General features: G+C 33.9%; 1 protein-coding gene across 1 annotated transcript in view; it reads right to left on the bottom strand.

The window, feature by feature from the left end:
• Positions 1-15162, bottom strand: part of DCDC5 (doublecortin domain containing 5) — a 67405-nt gene extending 52243 nt beyond the window's left edge. The window contains exons 1-6 of the mRNA XM_012725095.1: positions 15127-15162; positions 8891-9072; positions 5309-5407; positions 4385-4484; positions 3563-3698; positions 1830-1989 (exon numbers count right to left, since the gene is read on the bottom strand). Coding sequence (XP_012580549.1) covers positions 1830-1989; positions 3563-3698; positions 4385-4484; positions 5309-5407; positions 8891-9072; positions 15127-15162 — 713 coding nt within the window. The remainder of the gene's footprint in view (positions 1-1829; positions 1990-3562; positions 3699-4384; positions 4485-5308; positions 5408-8890; positions 9073-15126) is intronic.
• Between the last annotated feature and the right edge of the window lie 800 nt (positions 15163-15962).

Here is a 15962-nt window from a genome sequence, read left to right as displayed (position 1 = left end):
ATGTATATCATATATGACTATATATATTATATACAGCCATATATGATATATATAGCCATATATGATATATATATATATCATACATAAATATCATAAACATATATCACATATATAGCTATATGCTATATAAAGCTACTGGCCCTCCCTGGTGGCGCAGCGGGTTAAAGCACTGCACTGAGAAGCTAAAGCTATATAAAGCTACAGGATAAATAACAAATAACATATGATAGAGTAAGGAAAGTCTTCAATAAATGGACACTGGACAGTCAAGTACAATAGAATAAAATTAGACTACTCTCTCAGGTTATATATGAAAATTAATTCAAAATGGGTTAAAGACTTGAACATTAGATTTGAAACCATGAAACAAACACCAGAAAACAGACAATCAACCTCAAGGTATTGGTCGAGAGATATGTTTAAGGGCCTTCACTTCAACCACAGAAGAAACCAAAGCAAACATAAATAAATGAGACTGCATCAAATTAAAAACTTATGCATAGTGAATCAAACCATTGTCAAAATGAAAAGGCAACATATTTATGGAGAAGATATTTGCAAATCTGACAAAGGGCTAATATTGAAAGTATATAAACAAGTAACTCAATCACCTTAATCACACACACACACACACACAAAATCACCCAATTAAAAAAAAGTGGGCAGAACATTAATGGACAAGAGCATAAAGATGTGGTATAAATATACAATGGAATGCCACTACTGAGTTATTGTGAAAAGATGAAAGTTTGTCATTTGCAACAACATGAATGGACCTTGAAGGTATCACAGTAAGGGAAATAAGTCAGATGAAATAATACAAATATCATATGATTTCATTCACATATAGAAGATAATGAAACAAAGCAAGCAAACAAACACAATATAACAAAAACAAACTTTTAGATTGTGACATAGGAGAGTGGTCACCAGAGGGCAGGGCTGGAGGTGGTGGTCACTCCATGAAATTAGACTTAATGCATCACACTCAGATGTTGACGTGAAGGCTGCCCACCTGCCACTTATACGAAGTCATAATCTAACAATACCTTCATTAAAAAAAGATTATGAAAAATCATCCCATAGATGAGTAGAGGTCAGCCAAGATGCTTTAGGAGGCAAGGCAGAAACTTGTGCCTCAGAGGCCTGCAATAGCGCACCTATGCCAGCTTTGGCGCATACTTTGTAGCTGCCAAACTGGAGCTTGGCAGACATGTGGCAGGGAAAATAAGTGTGGGACAAACACAGGGGTAATGATACGGGTCAATGACAGTCCTTGACCAGGGCCAGTCAGAAGGACTTGGGATTCCAAACTAATTTTTTCTGTTGTTGGCAATAAGAAGCCATTGACAAATTGTATGGAACTGATTGTGGAAATAATCGTCCATAGATAGAACTTCAACCTGAATTGGACAAAGATAGAGAAACCCATGAAAAGCTATTTTAGTGATCCTGGCTGATAACAGCACATTAACATGCATCCAACTTGAAATAACATTAAGGAAAAAGTTTAATTGTTCCAGAAATCCACTTCATGGAAACAAAGTATGATTAAATTCTGAAATAAATATCTGCAATTCTAAAATTTTCATATTTTAAAAATAGTAACATTACAATATAATCACTGAAAGTAAATGATGGTGATGGCTGAACATGAAGCTCCAACTCCATCCTTTTGCCAGCAAACTAATTAAATGTTAGCTCTTCAGATGACATCAGTTTCACAAACTTGGCATGGGTTCCCTGCATGGGCTGTGTGCTGTCATGGAGCTAATGAGCAGAGTTCAAATAATAATCAGTTAACTTTTCTGACCATAGTGATTACTTACAAGATTTCACTGGAAGAATTATCTGTAGCTAGAGCATCTTTTTGCCTTTGTTCTTCCTCTGTTTCTATCATTTGTTTTTCTTCTCCAAAAATTGCTACAGGTTTATGCACAGCAAGCTTGGCTCCAGACACAATGTCACTTTGGATTTCTAAAACAAGAGCTGAACAGAAACACACAAATAGCAAAGGCATATTAGATATGACTACAGTGCACTATGAATTTGGAAACACAAGCTAAAATAAAAAAGCAGATAATTTCTACATATCTGGCATAAAAAGTAGATTCCACAAGTAATGGAAGTTACTTGTTAAGTAAATAACTATCTCAGTTTAATTTTTGTGTAATCTTTTCTTTTGAGATATTCTTAGTTAAATGTACTAAAAGCAGGTGTTTCTAAAAATAAGTTATTTATCATAAATTCTAAGTATTCAAATGGGCTGTTTTATTTATAGATAATTCTCTGGGATCTCAAATTTCTCAGTGAAAATTCCTAATGTCTTAATAGGCAAAGCATACTGAACAGTGTTTAATATATGCTAATGTTTTAAATTATATTAAAGGCTTTTTCTCCTTTGCCTTCCTAGTTATAGCACCTTTGTCCTGGTTCCTGGAACAAGAGCCTAAAAAGAGGAAGACCAGAAGATGAAACATTGCAAACATGAAGCAAAATACAGATAGTTTTGATATTCAAGCACAGCATATTGCCATAAAACAATTCGCAAAACACAATGTAAGTTGGGATGATACTGACATGATTTAGGATTTTTCCAGATCCCTTTCACTCCCATTTCACAAATCAAGGGTTTTACCTCTGGATTGACTGAGAAAAACTACCATTTCTGGGCCTAAGGTGATCTGAGGCAGAAGACAAAGGAAGACAAAAAACCAGCACTGGGCATCATGCTTCACTTTCAGTAACTTACTACACTCTGAAAATATTGACCACCACCCACTGTTCAAGAAACTGCAGAAAGTTCTTTTCAAGTTTCCCTTACTTCTGATCTCTGGGCAATGCTAGATGAACTTGGGTTTGGTTTCTGAGAGTTATACCCATGATCCAGAATTTTCTGGGGAACTTTCCAGAAGTGGTTGCCAACTAGATATGAAGGAATTCTGTAGCAAGGATTGCAGAGAACACCACCTAAGTACAGCCAGACTTCATTGTGTGTGTGTGTGTGTGTGTGTGTGTGTGTGTGTGTGTGTGTGTAACAGGCAAGTCCAAGGCAGCCAGGAAGCACCAACCACCCTAAGTAATGTCTGGGCCAAAAGAATGGAATATAGTCATCCAACCACGCACTTCTACCAGCAGGTTCCAGAGAGTGAGGGTCTCTGAACTCCAAGTTCTCTTTCTAGATCTGAGAGAGGAAGTAAAGTGAGACTAGAAATTGGGAAATCTGAAAGTTTCAGATTTAAAGGGGCTATTTAAATTATAAATGGGACAACATTGAAATCTGACTGGTTATCAATTTTTTTTCTTTGGTGTGAGTGCATGAGGCTCACAAAGAAAGCCATATTTTTAAAGACAAAATGAATATGTTATATTTTGTTTGTATATCCAAAGTGTAGTATAAATTAAAATTTATAACCCTATAAAATATGCTGGTCTAAAGAGCTAACTAGCAAGAAGTAGGCATAAAAGAACACCTGGTTAAATCAACTTGAATTGTTTTAAAAGGTAATCTCATCAAATATTTTATTTTGTTAGATTAAAAGAAATAAATTCCAATGCTTACTCTCTATAGTGTGTATACTGCAGAAAGTCTGAATTTTAGAAATGTCTGAAGCAAGGCTCCTCAGGAAGATTTGCTTCTTTTGCTGAGCAATAGACAGATGAGGATTGATCCAAGATTCGCCACATGAAACATACACCTGTCAAAGAAATAAGTCTGATCCCATGTCCTATGTCTGACAGCAACATATATTTGTAATAGCCAAAATTGGCAATAACTGAAAGACCCTACATAGATGCAGTGTTAAGCAAATCATGGAATGATTTGCACAATGGAAAGATATTCAGTGAGAAAAAGATGCAAACTATTGATTAACACAACTTAGATGGATCTCAAGAATTTTGTTCTAGAAACAGCAATATTCTATTTTCTCTTTGTAATTTCTAATGATTCTACAATTATACCAAAATTGTAAAAATAAATATTTTTTAAAGAAAGAAAGGAAAGAGGAGGAAAGGATAGATGTAATTCAGGGATACACGACTTCAGTTGAGGCCAAATCTGACCTGCTGCCAGTAAAGTTTTACTGGAACACAACTATGCTCATTTGTTTCTATGTTGTCCGTGTTTGCTCTTTTGCGACAATGGCAGAGTTTGTGTTTCAACAGAGACCATCTGGTCTGTAAATATTTACTATCTGATTCTTTAACAGGAAAATTCTGACAGCCACTGGTAGAAATGTACTTGTACTACATGTACCAAAATATAATTTGGAAATTTCTAGATGCAAAGATTACGGATGATATTTTTTTTTCATTTTACTTATATATTTTTCATAAATGTCCTTAAATCAAATCTTTCTTCGTAAAGAGAAAATGTATTTACTAGTTCATCTCTTTGCAGGTCTTTTAGGGCAAAGATTTCCTTCCCTTTTTCATTAAACAACCTCCGAGCTGCAGAAGGTAAATTTAGAACTTCAGTGCACCTGTAATAAAAGACACAAAAACTAACTTTGCATACAAACACAGTTTCCAGCAGAGAGGAGGGAAAATAAATCAAGGGTTAGGATCATTAATGACAATAAGCAGGATGCAGGGTAGACTCCTTTTGAATCTCATTCCCCCTTATTTAAGCAGGCAAGTTATTTAACTTCTTGAAAGCTAAATTTCTTATCTTCCAGAGGTTTAAAGCTTATGGGTTGACCTTTAAAAGTACTTACACAGTGTTAGACATGATGAATAAATATAAGACATATCAGTACTGATTTTTCATTCCTCAATATGCCCCATACTTTCCTGTTTGTATACAGCTGCTTGCAAGCTGCCTTTTATCTAAACACCCTTCTGTTGAGGTTTTTCTCTTTCTCCAAAGTCATATCCATCACCAAGCAATTCCTCATTTTTCTCATCAGAAATTACCTTTATAGCCTTTTAACATCTTTGCAATAGAAATTTTTATTTTTAGACTCTTAAACAGTGATTTCTCCCTAGCCCAAAAAAGATGATTTCTTGCCCTGTGGATATCAACATGAATTATCGTTACCCTATTTCCTGAAGAGCTTTCCCATCCGGTATTAGGAACTGCAGTATATGAATTAGTGCATGCTGTCATGTACCTGTGAGGGTGCTGTGAGAATACAGACAAAAAACAACGCATTCTTCCAAGGAGACTTATCTAAGACAGTGACACCTGATTGGACCTTCACAGGTGACTAGGAGCACATCAAGAAGAGTTAAGAACTACAGAAGTTTTGCTTGGTGGGAACTTAGTGCATGTCAGGAGGAACATAAAATGTAGGGGAGTATTTACCTCTCCAAAAGTTGGTGAAATTCAATCTGGTTTGTTTCTGTTTCTGAATATTTAGTAATGTAATTTTTCATATTTTCTTTCTTTCCAATGTCACCACTTCTGAAAGAAATGATGCAAAATTTGATTAACATGTCAGTACATAAAACTATTATAATATTAAGTATAAAATGTCAAAAACCTTTATACTGTGAACAACAGAAGAAGAAAAAATTTCAATGTATTAACACTCTTAGTAATACTGATACTTCAAAATATTAAATGTGTCAATTGAAAAAAATATACAGGTATTGATTACATCTATTTTGTCAGTGATCTTTATTCTTACATTGTTCATTTTCAGATTTATTCCTATGTATTCATATATTAAGTTTCCAATTCAACCTAGATTTTTTTTAAACTGGGAAATGAATATAATGATTATTACAGGAAAAGGATGCTTAATTGGAATATATGTGTTTTCAAATTAGAAAACCATTCTATGTATTTTTAGAATCATTCTTTTTCTTAAGTGAAAGACATGAAATTAATGGTCAAAAATACGCATTCATTCATTCAATATGGTGATCAAGAATAGTTAATCATTCCTTCATTCATGTCCTCAATAAGCACTGAGTTAGGGCCCCTTGTGTGTCCCAAAGATGTGGTGAATAAAGTAGCTTAATCTTTAATTAAGAAGGACACACCATTCTGTGACCATACTATAGAAGACAGATGTCCAGTTCATGGGTGGAGTGGTAAGCAGGTGATCACACCAAGATTGGTGGGAGGTGTGCTGTTGAAAGTCCTTGGCAATCAGAAGACTGTGATGCTTAAAACTAGAGTTAACTCAATGGTGCAGTGGGTCATGTAGATGAAGTCCAAGCTCATCCTTTATTATTAATGCAAACGGGAAGTGGAAAGGGGTTTAAGAGCTGGAATTGGAGAGTGTTGATAATAGTCAGAGAAATATGTAGGGGTAGCTCATAAGGGCTATAAAAGCTATGTTAAGGAACTTAATCAGTCTAGGGTTCATCACTTACTAATAAAACACATATGTACATTAAAATTATCTTTTCTATATAGCGTCATGCTAAGATTTTCCTCTCATAATTCTTTAAAATATCACTTATAGGCCCTCCCTGGTGGTGCAGCGGGTTAAAGCACTGCGCTGAGAAGCTTAAGCCACTTCCGCATGAGTTGGATCCCTGCTTGCCCTGGAGAAGATCCACATGGCGAGGCAGACCTCTCCTGACCCGCCTGCTGCTCCCCTCAGCAGTGTGCTTCGCAGATCTGCCTGTTCTGTACCCCGCTCCATCTTTGGTGAATCCTCTCACCCTTTGCATCTCTGGCCTGTACCCCAGTTCTGTACGAATAAATAAGTAAATCTTAAAAAAAAAATCACTTATAAAATTTTCCTTGTTAAACTTAGTTTTGAGAGACACTAAAAATCATAGTGGTCTTAATTTACATGAACTTGACAACCATTAGCAAGTCTAATTAACAAGACCTTGTTACTCACTAAGAGTAATGATCAACTAGGTAATGAAGAAATGCTACTTGATCTTCCTTTGATATGGAAGAACCACTACCACCAAGAAAAGTCCCTCAAAACCATCTAGAATAAATTATCTAATAACCAAAGGAAAGAATGCTTCCAGAAATGGATCTAGATTTCATTATTTAGCTTAATTTCATGTGTAAAAACACTAAAAAAATAAACTTACATAAAAGTTTTAGGTTAGCACAACTAATGTATTCCTATGTGTCATTAGCACTTTAATGGGAGAGAACATATTTATTTATTTTGGGAGAGAGGATATTTTGTTTAGATAGCTTAAAAATAAACACCCGGGCTTCCACCCTGTACAATTCTGGGGTGCCATTCATACAGAGAATTATGTGTGTGGTGCTCTCTAGAACTGGCAACACAGGCCCTATAGTCAGTCAAAATTCTTCCATTTGAACATTCTGTTACCAAGACTTACTAAACTTCTGTGGTTAAGAGTGTGGAATGTTTTTTTAAAAAGATTTATTTATTTATGCATACATAACTGGGGTATAGGCCAGAGGTGCAGGGGTGGTGAGAGGATTCACCAGACACTGAGTGGGGAACAGAACAGGCCTACTGACAAAGTACACTACTGAGGGCAGCAGTGGGTGGGTCAGGAGATGTCTGCTGTGCCATGTGGATCACCTCTGGGGCAGGGATGCAACTCATGCTGATGTGGCTTTAGCTTCTTAGTCTTGTGCTTTAACCTGCTGCACCACCAGGGAAGGCCCCAAGAGTGTGGAATGTTTTTGATAATCCCCTAGAAATTGTTCTGAATCAGTCAAGAAAAATTAAACTACATTTAGTAAAGTTTTAGTATCAGTTGTATGCCAGTGTATTTTAATTTTATAGAAATAAAAATTAATTCATGTACATGTATAAAGTTAATACTTGATTAATCAAGACATACTGTTCCATGCACACAGACAGTAAAGAGTTTTACAAACTCTACTAGAATAGTTGCCCATTAAAACAAATCATGTATTCTAAGCTATTAATGTTAAAATAAGATAAAAATCTGCATGTAACTTTGAGCCATTGTCAAAGATATATATAGGTGTAGAAAGGGACAAAGTGATTTGTTAACTTTAGATATTAAAAGTCAAACACTACTTTAAGGGCATTAACCTCACATTTTTACATCTAGCAGAATGAACTAATTATGAAATGTATGCGTCAAAGATTTCAATTTCAGGCTTGACTTTACTTTGAAGATTAATTTTTTACTTTATCATCTTTACAGGCAGTTCAGTGGACAGCCGATCTGAATGTTACTCATTGTTCAGTGATGTATAAAGTATATTTAATCAATGTGAAGAAAGTAATATTAAACTATTATCAGCAGGCTCAAATATTCTAAACATCTCAAGGAAAAGGTCAAGAGGTAATATCACTTTTAATAATATAAGAAACAATGTGTTTAACTCATTCTTTACATCAGAGCTTTGCACTGACCTATGATTCCTTTTGTCACAAAACATAATGAAAATACAGCAGGTGATCTTCCAATGTTGGATTTGTTGGCTGTTGGGAATTTTATTCCAATTTCAAATAGTAAGCTAAAGCATAGATCAGTGATTTCCTGAATGATACATTTTTAAAATGTTATTCCAAGGCAAGGAATAAATTATATAGTTATATTTTGAAAACTAGACTTGTCCATCAAATACCTAAATGTAAATAATTGTGCATAACAACTGATGTAAGGAATTACAAAATTATACTGGCAAAGTATGAGTTTAGTTATTTCAAAACAGAAGAAACAAATGAATGCTTATACAAAATAGGTATTATCATAGAGCTTTTTTATCATAACTATTGATTTCTAATTTTTACTCCCATTCTTAGTCTAATAAATAGCTCAAATGAAAATAAGCTGCTGACACAGAAACTAAATGAAGCTTAGTTCCTATTTCCATCTCCAAATATCAACAAGGGAGACTTTTAAAAATAATAAACACTGGACTGTCCCAGAAAAATAACCTGTAATCAAGAAGACAAAGATATGTAGAAATTAGTGTATTTAATGAGAAATATGAAAAGGTTGTTCTTACTTCATTTTCCTCCTAGGTGAGATGTCTGGACCTATTATAATAAGGGCTCTGTTCTTGTTCTTGTCTCCATTCCGCAAAACTCGGAGCCTCATGGGGACATGTTGCCCCACTGTTTTACACACAGGTTTCTTCATGGGAGGGCTGTTTGGAACGAGCAGTCCTTCTATTGGCCAATCAAAATCCTTTACAAAGAAATGACCAAATAATGGAATAATAAATAAGACCTTTCTAAACACTATGTAAATATATGAACCATAGCAAATATCTTTAGTATTTCATTCACCACAACTGTATTGGGCACCTAAGATGTTTCAGATAATTCTATTTAATGTTTATTTAAATTAAAAGAAAAATGGTAATTTTTTTCCCCTTCAATTTGTGAAATCTGACTGTAGAGTTGAGGCTAATGGGGGAGTCCTATAAACCAATGTTACTTCAAAAAAAAAAAAAGACAAGAAAGAAAATATATATAAAACCTATGTTTCGTTACAAGCTGGAAAATGTATGAAGTATAGTTACCAGGTTTGTAGCTTGAGCAACAAGGTGAATGTATTGCTATTAGAAGATCTGAATTAACTTGTACTGTTTTTTCTTTGTATGTGAAGTATCTTTAATCAATATAAAAAAAAGGAAGAAACCCCTTTTCATTTCTTGACACCATAATACTCATATCCTGGTTCCATCAATCTTAAGGTGAGTTGCTCTAAATCCCACCCCAACAAGCATCAAATCCCATGATTACCAGATTCCAGCCCTGATCAACCTCAGGTAAACTCCTAGCAACACCCCAAGCCCCATGAGGTCCCAGTAATGGTACCCACCAATGGGTACATGCCCAGAACAGTGGGAGAGGAGAACATACACAGAGCAAAGGCCCCGACAGAACAACTAAAAAAAAAATGATGAGGAAGAAAAAAATGAACAAGCAAGTCCACAGGAGAATACAACATGGAAAAAACAAATCCCCAGATTCAAGTCATGAAGAGTTTTAGGTTGTTCTGTAAGTCTCCTACAGCAAAGATATTAAAGAGCAAACACATTACTTTCAGACAAGTTATTATGAAATAAAGAATGGGGCAGGTAGGAGAGAGGGAAGAGCAGATTTCTCATTAAAAAAATTACAGCCAATTGAAGTTTGGTATAAACTTTCCCTCTTCTTTCTTTCTGAGCCATGGAAGGGAAAGGCAAGAGAAACAAGATTGTCCCTTAAGATTAATCTGCAAGAACTATTAATTCATAGAATTAAAAAGTGAAACTAAGTTTTTATTTCAATATCCTAAGCATGCTGTAATTCTCACGAACTTCTCTAAAACATGTTATCTTAGTTCTAGGTATTTTTAGAGCCTTTCATTCCCTAAACTGGTGTCATACCAAGTGATAACCACTATAGACTCTGCCTTTAACACCACTGGAGCACAACTGATTTCAGATGGTTTTCTTTGCCGTCCATATAGATAAAGGGTGCCTGACAGTCTTTGCCTTTTAATGTGAGACATCACAGAAACTCAATCCAAAGTGATGAAAAAATTACCTTGGGTTTCAAAATTTTACAAATGCAGGAACTATCACTGGCATGTCTTCCTATACTTTGAACTTTATTCTGATGTTTAAGACACTTTCCTTAATCCTTCATTGAAACAGAGAAATATGATGTCAGGATAGTGTCAGAAAACAAAACATGAATAATTAAACTCTGTGGAATTCTAATGTCCCATTCTTTTTGTCATTGCTTCTCTTGGGTGACACAAGCTATTCAACGTCTATCAACTAACAGATTCTGGGTAGATCGGGAAAAGCTCTGAAAAATCAGAATTTCTCCAATACTCAGGCACTCACCCTCTTCCATAGCATAATTACATTGTCAGGACAATGATCACAGGCGTGGTACTCTCTGAAACTGAAAATGCTGCTTTTCTTTTTCACATCTCTTTCATAAACAGACAGCAATGTTTTTTTGTTGTTGTTTGTTTTGTTTTGTTTTGGGCAGGGGGGAGTCCTGCTCCAGTGCCCTAATTTTCTTAGTCAAGTAGGCTCTCCAACAATTTGTTATTCATAACCTAGTAGATTTAAAATTTTTGTCTCTTGGAACTTCCCACGTCTTCTTTTCTCCCTATATACTAACAATTAATTTTCACTCTCTTAATAAATTAATGTTCTTTTGTTTAACATGGGAGTTTCCACATATATGTGTATCTATGTTTTATTTTAATTTAGTAAATTAGAAATTTTAAATTCAATATCCAGTGGTCCATTCCAACATCTTACATCTTTCAAATTCACTTTTACTGGTGACTTCATCCTTGAATATGAAAATTCAGTCTTCTTTACCTATTAATACTTAGAAGTACAACTTCGCAATTTACAACTTTTTCCCAAAGGTAAATAACTTGAGAAAATAACCTGAATTCCCAGAAACTCAGTCACACAATCCATTAATTCCGTATTTTCTAAGATTTTTACATATTTTTAAAACACTGCTATCCTAAGACATATAAAATGTTGTTTGTTTCCAAAAATATTATCAATTCCCTTTCAGGATAGATAATATGATCCCTTTCAGGATAGATAATATGATCCATGCTAATTATTACTCAATCAGTTATATCATAAAATAATTTCAGAGACTAGCTGTCACCACTAAGAAGTAAATTAGTTGGGTAAGTGGTCTGAGTCACCAAAAAATAATTCACACTGTCTATATTTCCTTAAAGCTTCCCATGCTCATTCTATTTCAGAAGGTTCTTGTCACAAAAGTAACAGGAGAATGTGAGTCTCACTGAGATAGTGCCTATTAGATATTTCCCTAGATTTAAAACTTGACTCAGTTTTCAGGTCTTTTCAATCAGTCTCACTAATCTTTTTTACACTGAACATATGCCTGAATTAATTGACTCAAAATATAGCTTTGATTTCTGGTACACCGAACTTTTTTGGTGAGTTTCTTTTTCTCCCTTCTTTGTTCTTTATTCATCATGTCTGCCTCCTTCTTTTCCTGGTTCCTTCTTTTTTTGATACACACCTATGTTTCTTAAACTGCAAGTTCCATGAAGGTAGAGATCAGGGCTAGCTCCTTCCTTGCTTTGCCCTCATTGTCTATATATGTGTAATAAATAATGATTAGGTAAATAGCAAAGTTAGAAAATTAAATCTGAAATATACATGTGCTTATTATAATGACCAAAGTATCCTGGATCCTACAATATGAATGTTATACTTCAAAATCAATTTATTTACATGAAAAGTCCTTCCAAGAAAAGTATTAATTGCATATAAGTACATAGATAAAAGTCAACCTCTGTTTACAAAATCAATTTTAGAAAAATAAGACTAAAAGAAACTATGGTTCCTTCAGCTAAGATGTATCTAGACTTTAAGTAAAATAGATTATAATTAATTTCAATGAGTTTTTCCTGCTTGTTAAATACTTTCTTCTTCTCAAATGTTTCAAGAAATAACAGGATCCTTGGGCTGAGTAACCTGAAAATAAGTGTTCAGTTTGGCTCATTTTAGTTAATTTAGTCCTTTTGCCTTTTCCCTCTGGTTCACAGTGAGGGTCAGAATTTACAGTTACATTTTATCTAGTCAAAAACTACTGCTTTGTTGGAATGTATCAAAGTTTTCAGTAGCCTATTTTACTTGTCAAATCCAAGGCCACTCACAGAAATTTTTTTTAAGGTTTATTTATTTATTTATGCCTCTCACCACCTCTACATTTCTGGCTTGTACTCAGTTCTGTATGCATAAACAAATAAATCTTTCAAAGAAAAAGTTCATGAAATAAACCACATGCTGGTAAAAAAAGACCCCTGCTCTACATGTAGGCGTTCACCCTTAATTCTCGAAGACCACTAAGGATGTGCTTCTTGTTATTGGCAAGCTGCTGGCACCTGATTATCTTCACTTGAGGTATAAGTTATCCTCTCTGATTTCTGAATTTTAGCCTCTGCCCTTCCTGAAGCGCTGGAGGAACACCTACAATTAGTACAATTCAGTTTTTCCTTTTCTGAGGCTGGATCTGTTGGTCTCTCTTTCTTATCTTCCACCCTTGGTTCTATGCTGGCCCTAGTTAGTGTCTCAAACCCTGAATCTCAGATGCATTCATCCAGTGCTTGGCTCAAGATATGCAAACCACAGCCTCTAGTATTATAAAGAAACTTCTCTCAACAAAACCTAACTTTCTAGATTGTTGCTTCTCCATAGGTATTTTTGGAAGTCTAAGCAATGATTTCTGGTTTCTGACTTCTTTTGTCTTTTTTTCTGTAGTGCTGAGATTCACTGATTCAACTAGGGTGGAAGCATAAGTGACTGTAATTTAAAGAGAAATTAAAACAGTTGGTTGATGCCAGAAATTATGACCAAAAAATGAAAAAGAAAATAGAAATGTTTAACTGACCTAACACTGAAGTGAAACATACCTAAAGACCCAAAGAAATAAACAAAACATTGTGATAGAATCTTATCTTGAGAGAATTTGCCAAAGCTCATTGTGCTTGAGTTTCTGCTTCTATGATCTTATAAGAGAAGGGGGAAGGAGATAAATTTCAAGGTCCAGCCCATATGGGAAGTCTAACTGCAGGACATATCCCTCATAAATAAAGGAATCAATAGGCTTAACTTGATTGAAAAGGCAAGCCAGAAATAATACCTGTCCGGGTGGTTGCCAAAAATAGACTACCTCCAGCATGTTCTCTGTGAGGGTGAGAAAAATAATCTTCACTGAATATTCATACTATAGGCTGACCCTTATTTGCAATTTAAGACATTAATTAAGGATAAGTAGAAAACTAATAATTGGAAAGAAAAATATCTGTAAACATGCAAAATTCATGTTAAAGAGATGGAAACTATACAAATATGGTTGAGATACTGAGGTCAAACTGAAAAGTTCTAGTGTAAACCTAATGAGAATTTCTTTCTAAAAATGAAGCAAAATGATGTAGGAGAGAGAAAAGTACATGACAATCTTTAGACAAGAAAGCAACCCACAAATTTCAGAACCCCAAACAGGAAAGCTACAAAGAATCCTCTCTCAGACATATTGTGGTAAAACTGAAAAATGTCCCATAAAAGGGACAATATTAAAAGCAGACAGTGAGAAAAAGGCCAATAACTTCAAAGAAATAACATTTAGAATGGTAGGCTACTTCTCAATAGCACCAATGTAGAAGTCAGTGATGCTATCTTCAGTGTTCTAAGTGAAAACATTTTTTATAAACAAGAAAATAAAGATATTAGTTGATAAGTGAATACTGAAGAAGTTTGCTGCCAATAATTAAATGAAGGCTATACTAAGCAAAGAGAAAGTAATTCCAGGTGGAAGGACTGAGATGTAAGAAGGAATTATAACAAAAGAGATGAAAAATCAGAAGCCAATTTCTAAGTATGGACTCTATATAACAAATTTCCTATCTTGCAAAAGCTTTTAGAATGATTAAAATGTGATAACTTCATATAAGTTACAAATCATATGATTGAAGTTGTCATTTTAATGTTCTCATTTATTTGAGAAAAGAATAAATATATTTGTAAAGTTTAGGTTTGATCATTTACATATGCAAGCTAATTTGTTCAGAGTAATAATTTAAAAAGTAACTATAGAATTTCCAAACTAGTAGGTAGGGGGGGAAATGGGAAGAAAAGATCAAATAATATAATCAAATAAGTAAAAATGGATAATAAATGAAAAGTCAGGATAAACAGATAGCTATGCTAATCTAAGTATATCTGCCATTACAATGAATAGAAAAGGCCAAAAACTCTTTAGTGTTAAGATAATGATTCTTAAGACAGTTTTTAATATTAACTATGCTGATTGTAGAGACTCCCATAAAATAGAATATAAAAATAAAGAACATAAAAAGATAGAAAGAAAATATACCAATGAAATAATAACCCCCAAAGTTGGAATATATCTAAGAGTATTGGGTAATTAGTACTTTTACTAGAGCTGTAGAGAGTCTCTATGTAATGAAAGCTTTAAATCAGATATACATATGTGTTTAAGAACTAGATTGCAAGATACAAAGTAAAATTTGACAGGCTACAAAAAGAATAGATAAAATAATTTCTATAATGGAAGAAAACAATTCTAATTAGTTGATAGAAAATTGATAGAATTAATTTGTTGTTTGCTCCTAACAACTACAAATCCAACACTACATGAAATTTTTTAGAAAAGTTGACTATACACCAGATCTTAAAGTCTCAGAAACATGTCTTATACTAAATGATACCACCTCGTTCAGTTGGCCACAAGGCAGAACTGGCCACATGTAGGTAAGCTTGTTCCAGACAGGGTTTTCAACCCTGGAATGTTTCCACTGGTCTGGCTTATTGGTTCCTTCATGTTTTATGGCCCATCTTAAACAAATAAAAGACAAAATGTAATTTAGTAAGATTAAATATCTTTTCAAACTACTCACTGGGCAAAGACTCAATTTGAACTTAAAACCCAAATCTGCTAATTTGCTATCAGAGAAGTAAATGAAAATGTTTTAAAATTAAAGAATGCATTTTTAAAAATCAGGAATTAATGGCAATGTTATAATTGATAGCAGAATTTTAACAAAAAGTACAATAGCAATCATTTTATAACAACAACATAAACAATAATAATAATAGGAAAAAACAAGCAATGCTTTTTAGACATGCAAAATGAATCAACTTATTGTGGACACATCACTATGTGATCAGAGAATTACAAGTCACAAGGTGAACTTTTTGAGTAAAATAAAAATATCTGTCATAGTTGTAGTATTTGCCAAATGCAAAGTTAATGCCAATACAATTTTTTAAATGAGATTAAGCCTCACTTTGTGGCAAATGATTACATAAAATAAATATAGTTTAATTTTACAATTTAAATCACATGATCCTTTAAAGCATGCTTTCTCTTCTCAAAAATACGATACTAAAGAAGTTAAAAAATAATAACATGTTCAATATCTCTATAGAAAGCATTTTAAACAACATACATGAAAACTTACAGGATACATCTAGAACTACTACATCACTTCATAATGTTTACTTGTAAAGTGTGAAATAGTAAAGGGAAGTTAATAAATCATTTGAC

Source organism: Condylura cristata, unplaced genomic scaffold (genome assembly GCF_000260355.1).
Source record: "Condylura cristata isolate star-nosed mole 26May11 unplaced genomic scaffold, ConCri1.0 scaffold00015, whole genome shotgun sequence".
In the NCBI taxonomy this organism is placed as follows: domain Eukaryota; kingdom Metazoa; phylum Chordata; class Mammalia; order Eulipotyphla; family Talpidae; genus Condylura; species Condylura cristata.
The sequence above is the reverse complement of the archived record's forward strand: the minus strand, read 5'-3'. Positions and strand labels throughout refer to the sequence as shown.